At 50.4% G+C, this 9,839-nt stretch overlaps 2 protein-coding genes across 2 annotated transcripts; both read left to right on the top strand.

Annotated features, from left to right (window-relative positions):
- Positions 1-805: 805 nt before the first annotated feature.
- LOC101637019 (zinc finger protein 599) lies at positions 806-7,877 on the top strand. The gene is made up of 5 exons (XM_012730477.1): positions 806-1,017; positions 2,598-2,724; positions 4,582-4,677; positions 7,463-7,581; positions 7,821-7,877. The coding sequence occupies exons 1-5, from the start codon at positions 1,000-1,002 to the stop codon at positions 7,875-7,877; spliced, it is 417 nt and encodes a 138-aa protein (XP_012585931.1). The 5' UTR covers positions 806-999.
- On the top strand, positions 7,591-9,045 carry ZNF599 (zinc finger protein 599). The gene has a single exon (XM_012730555.1). It carries the CDS (start codon positions 7,909-7,911, stop codon positions 8,965-8,967), a length of 1,059 nt encoding a protein of 352 aa, XP_012586009.1. The 5' UTR covers positions 7,591-7,908; the 3' UTR covers positions 8,968-9,045.
- Positions 9,046-9,839: the final 794 nt, after the last annotated feature.

Raw genomic sequence — 9,839 nt, 5'->3', positions numbered from 1 at the left:
CCACTCCACTTCCTACTTTGGCCAATGAGCAGACCGACTAGATCTTGGCAAGTGCTGAATCACGTGACCTGTAAGCATGCATGTGCTAGGCAATGGGCCTCCCTATAAGAAATCCTCCAGTATGACTCATTTAAAAAAATAAACTTTTGAGGGCTCTCCCCGGTGGCACAAGGGGTTAAAAGTGCAGCACTATGAAACTATCTGAAGCCACTGCTCAACAAGTTCCATTCCCAGCCAGAGGGATGACCCACATGGCGCAGCAGACTCTCCTGCTCCCCTCAGCATTGTATTTCAATGCCTCTGCTTGTTCTTCACCCCGCTCTGTCTCTGGTGAATCCTCTAGCCCCATCCTCGCACCTCTGGCTTATACCAGTTCTTATATGCACAAATAAATAAATCTTTAAAAAATTAAAACTTTTGAAAAGGAGCCAAATAGTACAAGTTATATCACAATTATGTATCTAGCTGTTTATTGGTAAACCTCACTAGGTCTCTGGAACCTCAGGCTCAACTTCGCCAAAACCTAGTGTTCGGATTCAAACTACATTACCCATAAGGCACTGCGTGGGCTGTCGAACGCGAGCCTCGCGTCAGGGATGGCCAGAGGGGCGTGTCCTACAGCAGTGTGGGCGGGGCTCCCGGCTGCTTCTCTAGACGTCAATTATTTGGTCGTGGCGGGTCTGCACCAACCCACCCTACCGGCTGGCACTGGCAAAGGCCGCGTCCCAGAAGGGGCCTCGAGAGCGAGCAAGGGACGGTGGGAGGACAGACCCCACCGCCACGCTTTTGGGCTGGCCGGCACCCCGCGGGGACGGTGCTCCGCGGAGCGCTCTCCGCAGCCTGGCAGCAGCCCTCCGCCCCGCGGAAAGCGGGGGCCCTGATCCGTGCGCTTCACACCCAACCACCCCAAGGCTGGCGTGAGGGGTCAGCTGATCCCGCCGGGCCGGCTTTTGTCGCCACTTCCCGCGGCCTGGCTCCTGGGTCCGGCCACAAGGTCCCATGGCTGCTCCCGAGCTGGTGAGTGCAATGTCACTGAAGCCCACCGCCCGGTGGCTTGGGTCCAACACTGTAAAATGGGGCTCGCTAGTCTTCTCGCCTTCCCTTCATGCTTTTGGGTCTGGAGGTACTGAGAAAATAGGGTTGGGGGCGGCAAAAATCACTTCAATCCCGGTCAGGGATTAGGAGAGGCCATTTGGGCTCTAACCTTGAGCTGGTCCCTTTGCTACCCTTCACTACCCTTGGTCTCCATTCCCCCATGTCTCAGACTGGAATAGTCTGGAATCCCAGAGGCCCGGTGTGCCATGCGGGTCTTCCTCGGTTGTGAGCTGCCGCTGTCTTCTTGGGCTCACTCCTGGGGCATTGGCCCTCTGGCCTCCCTTTGGGGTGGGGGGTGGGGGTCTCTGTCCAGCTGAGCACAGGGAGAAGACGAGAGGGCCTGGAGAGCAGGCAGCAGCGACTTGGGAAGAGCTGCTCCTCTGAGTACAAGTTCCCTGATAGCTGGATGATGAGGCGGGTCACTGGATTTATCGCTGCGGATGCCATCTCTGCAAGAGCTGCTGCCACTTAACAGCAGTGAACCCACTTTCCTTTATTTGCAAAGTGCCATATTCGCTGGTGATAGTGTCCTCTCCAGCACCCACCTATCTGCTCGCATTGCAGCTCTTCAGGATTTGTCTTATTCATCTTTCGTCACCTGGTTTGCTCCCTAATTTGAATCCAGCCTCATTCCCTTGGAGGGGTCTTCCCTGACTTTCCCAATCACAGCCCCCCTACTCTTTGTAATCATGTATCTTTTGTCATTTTTCAAGCCCTCAGTGCCGCAGGGCTATATCTGCTGTTTGATTTCTTGTGAGGCTCCCCTGTGACCCCACAGTGAGCCCGTTTCTCTGCTGTCCCCCAGAATTGCAGGAGCTGTACCGGCTGCCCGTGAGTGAGCCCCCCTCTAGGCTTCCCATCACCTAGCTTAACTCTAAACCCCCACAGGGCTGGCCCTGGGGGCCCTGGCTCCAAATCTTACTTCTGCTCATCAGTGCTCCTCTGGGCCACCACTTTGAAAGTGAACAGAGCCCTGTTGCTGACGGTGAGCAAGGATGATGGCATCTACACAAGACTGCTGCAAGTTCTGTGACCTCAAACACCTGTGGGCCCCTGGCATGTGCTGGGTGCGGCCATGTTTGTGTTATGAGCTAAGTTTTGATGTGGAAAATGAGACTCAAGAAATTAGCATGTTGGCCCAAAAGGCTGGATTTGAACCCCTCAGTCTAGCCCCAGACCTTTCAGTCGCTTTAACACCTCCGGAGCCCTCTGTGAGCGAGGGCCAGCGAGGCCGAGCTGCGATTTCTTCCCCAGCCTTTTTAACTTCCCAGAGTACTGACTGCTCCTCATAGTGTTCATGTACTTCCCACTGGAGGCTGTTCTCTCCCCTACTCTGTATTGTCAAAAGCATCCCTGGCCTCCATCTGCCCAGCACAGAGCTGGGTTCTAGGACATTTGCAGTGGTTCAGACCTTGGGTCTCTCTGGACTCGAGTTACCCAGCAATAGGCACTCATCACATTAGCAGCCATAAACCCACCCTGCCGCCTGTTTGACTTTCCAGGCACTGGTGTCATTCGAAGACGTGGCCGTGACCTTCACCAGGGAGGAGTGGAGACATCTGAACCTGGCCCAGAGGACCTTATACCAGGAGGTGACGCTGGAGACTTGTGGGCTCCTAGTCTCTCTGGGTAAGGCCTCTGCTCTCCCCGTGGCCCCGACAGCCTCTCATTCCCCCACCAGGCTGGCTGAGAAGGCCTCTGGAGCCACTTCCACTCCTCCCGGCTGCCCCGGGCATGCACTCCTGCCCTCTTGATGGGTACCCCCGTCTGCATCAGGGACTGCTGTATAAGAAGCATTCTTCTCAACAAGCGGGCTTAAGTCTGATGCCCTGATTCCAGATTGCCAACAGAGAGAAGGCGACTGCTTCCACCTGACTGTCATATGCCCTCACACGCCACTTTGCAGGAAGGTCTCTGCGAAGGGGAGAATCGGCCAAAAAGACACTTGTCATCAATGCTACTGGTGTCTTTCTAAGCGATACCATCTCAGCCTACGGCTTCTCGGGCACGTGGTGCCTGCAGCTGGGCCTCGTTTCCTGAGACCCAGCCTTGCTCCTCTGCTGCTGTGGGGGGTCGTTTTAGAGGTGCAGGTTCATCACCAGATGGCACTGGCAGGCATCTGACAAAGCGGTTTCTTTTTCCCTTCTCTTTCCTGCTTCCTGATTGCCATTGAGAGTCTGAGCTTAGTGCTGAATCTTTAATGTCCCCGTTGCGGGTGGTTTGTTCCACCTGCAGTAGAAAGAACCACCATAGGACTCAGCCTGAGCTGGCTGGGGCTTGATGAGTCACCCTTTACTTAGCCCAACTGAACTAGTAGCTATGAAGTGCTTCGAACAGGACTGGGGACAGAACAAGGCTACCAAGCAGGGGCAAATACTCAGCAGTGTGTCTGTTACCCAGAATCACGCAAGGGAGGACATGCAGTGTTCCTTTTGGCGAGGGTGAGACGGTTACCTCCTCGCCTGTGGCTGTCTCTCCCCGGTGAGGCTTCACTGCAGTAAACAGCGTTGACTTGGTGACAGCTGTGATCTGTTGTTGAGGCACTTATGGGACTCATCCCAGGAGAAGGCTCAACATGAGTCGAGCCCCCGAGACGGCAGGGAGCCCAGCTCTTAACTGAGAGGGCACCAGGCCTAACTCTCCTTCCCACTGCCCCCTTGCTGAGTTCTGTGCTGAGCAGGAGGTCATTTGCTAAGTGACAACCGCATGCAGTCGGGTTGGCAGTTCAGCGTTTTCTAGTGGAAGTTTCTGAGGCCCACTGCCTCACTCACTGATCTCTCCTGGACCCGTCTTTAAACCTTCACATTTGGCAGTGTTTGGCTGCATGAACCAGAAAACCTCATGCTGGTATCACCCTGAAAAAATGTAGTGCTTCTGGGGCTATGGTGATGGCTCGCGGGTGAACTGGTGATGGGAAGCCCACGGGGATTACAAGGAAGATGGATAACGGCACACAGTGGTGTAAAAATAAACTATAATAATTTAAAAATGCAGTGCTTCACCTAATGAGAAGCTCCAAGGTGATGCTGTCTCCTCGGTGGGCAGGAGCCACAGCTGTCTGCTGTCTGTCCTCGTCCTCAGTGCGGCCAGGGATGAGGCAGCAGCCTACGGCCTCCGGGTTGGGCTCGCCTCGCTCTCCAGAATGCACTGCGTTACGTCACCGCTACCTCGCACTGCCTCAGCAGACCCGCTCCCCAGGCGGTTCAGCCCAGTGACTTTAGCCGCTTTTGGGTGCCTGGGAAGCTTTAAAAAATGCCGGTGTCCAGTCCAAAGGCCCTGGCGTTTGATTTTAATTTTTTCTGTGTTCAGAATCAGACATTTCTAGGTAGTTCTAATGACAGGGAGGTCGAATCCCGCTGGTGCAGACTAGTGAAGCCTGTTGGGAGGACAAGTCCCCTGCCGGGGTGGTCCCGTGGCCATGTGTACGGGCTTGTCCTCCTGTACATTTGCTGATATATCACACCCCATTTATTTCTCCATGTTCAGGGCATCCTGTCCCCAAACCAGAGCTGATCTATCTACCAGAACTTGGGCAAGAACTACGGACAGTGAGGAGAAGCCGCTCCCAACACGCCCGTGGAGGTAGGTGGCTGAGACTGGCACGTGGAAAATCACGGCGGCTGCTCGCAGGAAGTTGCTGTCGTCATTTCTTTTTGTGGCCTTCCTGAGGGCACGCTGCTCACAGAGCACCTGTCTGTCTGCTGTCTTCACCTCGCTGCATTCGTCCCAGGGTTGAAATGCGGTGTATTAGGTAAATGTCCACTCGACGGCCTCACGACCCTGGGGAAGGTGTATGATTTCCCTGCATCTCTGGCGTACAAAGTAGGCTGGGTTAATGCCACCAGCTATAAAAGCTAAGCTCCAAAATTGAGGGGGGTCAACAGATTCTTTTTCCTCATTTGTGCCACAAATTAACATGATGGTTCAGCAGCAGAACTCCGTGCTGCGGATTTGTCCAGGGACCGAGGCGTGCTGTTGTCAGCGTGTGGCTTCAGGACTGCCCTGGTATCACCCAGCTAAGCAAGAGGAACAGGAGCCAAGGCGAGTCACCACGGCCGCTGGCACAGTCACCTCTGCCACTCCAGTCCGACAAGGACTGGCCACTGGGCTCTGTGTCGTCTCACGTTGGGGAATGTCGTTTGTGTCCTAGGAAAACAGGCCACAAGGGTAATGAATATATTCTCAGTCTGCTGAACTCAGCCGACATTCAAAAAACGTAGTGATAGTTTCAGCATCGCCGGGCTGTTCAAGAAGGCAGAGCACGCTGTCCAACCCAAGGTTACCCACTGGGTACCTTCATGTATCGTTTTGGCGTAAGAGTAATGGTATCATTGAGATGGGAAAAGGCACAAAATGATGTAAAAATAAACTATTGTATTATTTAAAAAAAAAAAAAAATAGTGCTATCTTCCACTTCCTTCCAAACTCGGGGAGGACGGCCCTTTCAGGGATGCTTGCTGCACACCCTCTGCCACCTTCGGCATCCAGTCCTCGGTGTATCTGTCCGCGCACCCTCCCATCGTGAGTCAGCTATACAAAAGCCGTGCCTGGCCATGCCATCCTGTAGGCCTGCCGTCCTGTAAAACCGCAGGGGCTATCTGCTTTGTTGGGGCCACTCTGGGGCTGCGCATGGCAGCTGGAGCCATCAAAGGTGTGGACCGGCACATAGCAAAATTCCATGGAAACCTTTCTGAACTTGCAATTCTGCTTCACCCTTTGACCAGAGACAGTTTATCTTTCATCTATGCCTACTCACGCTTTCTTGAGCCACAATGTTCACATCAATATAAGAGTTCATAGATAATTTCACCATAACCCGCATTTTCTTTTTCCTGCACAACTGTTGATTTGCCATTCATCTACAAAAACATGGCAGTTTGAGAGAACAACGTCACACCTCAACATAGGAATGCTTTACTCACTTTCCACCGGAGCTCCAGTGTGAATACACCCTCACCTTACCCATCTTTGCCCTCCCCTCCGACACACACGCGCACACACACACACACACACAGGTAACCACCTAGTTTCCATACAGTCCAAGAATTATTTTTGTTATGAGTAACCCCAGTTTTTCAAAGGTCCACCCCCCCTGTTTTATTACTCTTCAGAGATATCCAGTCTTTGTTCTATGTAAATTCTACCATCAGCTTATTATTCATGGAGTCCCCTACTGGGCATCTGTCTGAAGTTACATTGAATTTATAGATGAATTTGAGGAGGCCCACCCTGGTGGTGCCGTGGGTTAAAGTGCAGCAAAGTGAAGCTTAGCCCTAGCCACTGCAGTGCAAATTCGATCCCCAGCCAGGGATCTGACCCACATGTGCAGCAGACCTCTCCTGTCTCACCCGCTGCTCCCCTCAGTAGTGGATTTCAGTTGATCTCCTGTCCTTGTGAATCCTCTCACCCCCTCCACACTTCTGGCCTGTACCCTAGTTATTATTGCATAAATAAATCTTAAAAAAAAAAAAAAAAGGATGAATTTGAGAAGAATCAATACTATACCTTATTCTCTTTTTATACAGAGCTTCATTAAGTTCTATCATTTCCTCCACCTAGCTGTCACCTAGTCAGTGTCTGACTGTCTTCTTCCCTCTCACTTACAGGCCATTCAGCATTCTCTCAAAATGCTCAAGCTTTAGCTTTCTGTCTGTTGCAACCTCTCTCCAGTATCTCTCTCTGTGAATCCTTACTCTCACAAAGCTTATATCTGTTTATTCTAGGGAATCTCCACTAACCAATTCTCTGTCTCCCACCTGGACCATTTAGGGGCACCTTCTTATGCTGTCACAACATCATGACACGTCATCTCAGCCTTACACACAATGCATTCGTAACCTGCCCACCCCATCTTGAGGGTGAGGAATCCCTGCTCCAGATTCTGTGGCCCAGCTCTTCCTCATGGCTTTCCTTTTAAGATAACAACCGAGGGTCTCCCTGATGGCACAAGGGGTTAAGTGTCAGCACCATGAAGCTGCCCACAGCTAATGCCACATGAGTTCAATCCCTGGCCAGGGAGCTGACCCACATGGTGCAGCAGACCCCTCCTGTCTCTCTGTCACTTTGCTCAGCAGTGTATTTCAGTCAATCCGCCTGTTCTGCTCCCCACTCTATCTCTGGTGAATCTTCTCATCCTGCCTCCCACACATCTGGCCTGTACCCCGCTCTTGTACATATAAATAAATCTTTTTTTTTTTTTTGAAAGATAACAGGAGACCAAGGATTAGTAGAAAAAGAAATTGCAATCCAGGGTTTAAGAAATATAAAAACATGCCTCAGGGAAATTATTTTCTTCTTCATTCTTCCACTCAAGTGATTTTATTTGTTCTGTGTTGCTATCATCTTTTTTGTAATTGGTTTCCTTCAGGTGACAGAGTGAAACCCACAACCACAGAGCCTGCTGCTGCCCAGCAGGCTTCCACCAAGGAAGCCTCCTCTGAGGAATGCGTAACAGACAGCGCCTCGAGGGAGGTGATCCTGGAGCATGTGAGAGATCAAGAAGAGCGATCAGAAAGGCAGGAAGGGAAGTTGAGGCCAGGAGCAAACACCCAGAAAGAGACATACCCTAGGAAGTTGGACCATAAGCATAACTTAGAGGTTTTACAGGAACAAATAACTACACCAGATGCCCTGCAAGAACATGGTTCCCAGGAACCAGGAAAAGACCCTGTCACTGATACAAGGAGCACCCTCTATGAGTGCAAGGCATGCGGAAAAGGGTTTAGCAAGAACTGGGCCCTGGTCCGGCACAAGCAGATTCATACCGGGGTAAAACCCTATGAATGCAGTGAATGTGGGAAAGCCTGTCGCTACATGGCAGACTTTACTCGCCATATGAGGCTTCACACTGGGGAAAAGCCATATAAGTGTATGGCATGTGGGAAGGCCTTCAAACGCAGGTCTCACCTCACAGAACACCAGCGCGTTCACACTGGAGAGAAGCCCTACGAGTGCCAAAAGTGCAGCAAAGCTTTCACTCACCGTTCATCTTTCATCCAGCATAACATGACCCACACAGGAGAAAAGCCCTTTCTGTGCAAAGTCTGTGGGAAAGCTTTCTACTACAGCTCTTCCTTCGCTCAGCACGTGCGGATCCACACCGGAAAGAAACTCTATGAGTGCCATGAGTGTGGAAAGGCCTTCACTCATCGTTCCACGTTTATCCAGCATAACATGACCCACACAGGAGAAAAGCCCTTTCTGTGCAAAGAATGTGGGAAAGCTTTTTGCGTTAACTCATCCTTCACTCAGCACATGAGGATTCACACTGGAGAGAAACCCTATGGATGCAGTGAATGTGGAAAGGCCTTTACCCACCATTCCACTTTTATCCGGCATAAGAGGACTCATACTGGAGAGAAGCCCTTTGAGTGCAAAGAATGTGGGAAGGCCTTTTGTGACAGCTCTTCCTTAATTCAGCACATGAGAATCCACACTGGTGAGAAGCCCTATCAGTGCCAGCAATGTGGAAAGGCCTTTACACACCACTCTGTTTTTATCCGGCATAATGGGACCCACAGTGGAGAAAAACTCTTGGAGTGTAAAGAATGTGCAAAGGCCTTTTACTATAGCTCTTCCTTTATTCGACACATGAGGATTCATACAGGAGAGAAGCCCTACGTATGCAGAGAATGTGGGAAGGCCTTTACCCAGCCTGCAAACTTTGTTCGGCATAGTAGGGTCCACACAGGAGAGAAACCCTACAAGTGCAAGGAATGCCAGAAGGCCTTTTGTGACAACTTTGCCTTAACTCAGCACATGAGAACTCACACTGGAGAGAAACCCTTTGAGTGTGCAGAATGCGGAAAAGCCTTCAGCCACAGTTCATCTTTCACTCATCATCGAAAGATTCATACCAGTTTGAAAGATTAGGAAGGCCTTTGCAAATGTGTTCACCTCACTCAATTTCAGTGAACTCATACTGGTGAAAGACCTTTCCTTTTGAACCTAACCATTCATGAAAATTTTTGTTTTTTAGCGTTTACTGAAAATAGAAAAAATAAATGTAAATGTGGGTAAGAGCAGAGATGTTCCTGATTTTATTTTTTAAGTCATTCATTTGGTGCAGTTTTCCATCTTAGTTGTAATCCTCATGGGCCTCCCATCACCAATTTACCCATGTGCCATCACCATCATCCAGTGCACTCTTCCCACCTCAGTTCCAATCCCATTCTCTCTCCCACCCCCATAAAATGTCTCTGGTTTATAGTTGTTCATTGTTTTCATTTTGACTCTATTACATTTGTTAGTCTCTCTCTTTTTTCTTCTTCCCTGATCCCTTATGCTCCTGCTATGAGTGAAACCATCCAGTATTTTTCTTTCTCTTTCTGGCTTATTTCACCAAGCATGATCCCTTCCAGGTCCATCCATGTTGATGCAAAAGGCACAAGTTGATTTTTTTGATTGCTGAGTAATATTCCACTGTGTATATGTACCACATCTCCTTAATCCAGTCATCTATTTTTGGGCATTTGGGTTGATTCCACATCTTCCTTATTGTAAACAGAGCAGCAATAAACATGGGGGTGCAGGTGTCCTTTTGAATCAATGTTGTTTTTTTTAAAGATTTATTTATTTATGCATATAAGAACTGGTGAGGGGTGAGAGGGTTTACCAGAGACAGAGTGGAAGCAGAACAGACAGATCGACTGAAATACACTGCTGAGGGGAGCAGCAGGTGAGACAGAAGAGGTCTGCTGCACCATATGGGTCACTTCCCTGGCTGGGGATCGAACTCCAGCTGC

Source organism: Condylura cristata, unplaced genomic scaffold (assembly GCF_000260355.1).
Source record: "Condylura cristata isolate star-nosed mole 26May11 unplaced genomic scaffold, ConCri1.0 scaffold00028, whole genome shotgun sequence".
NCBI classification, from domain to species: Eukaryota; Metazoa; Chordata; class Mammalia; order Eulipotyphla; family Talpidae; genus Condylura; species Condylura cristata.
Note: the sequence above shows the minus strand (reverse complement) of the source record. Positions and strands in the feature narration are given on the sequence as shown.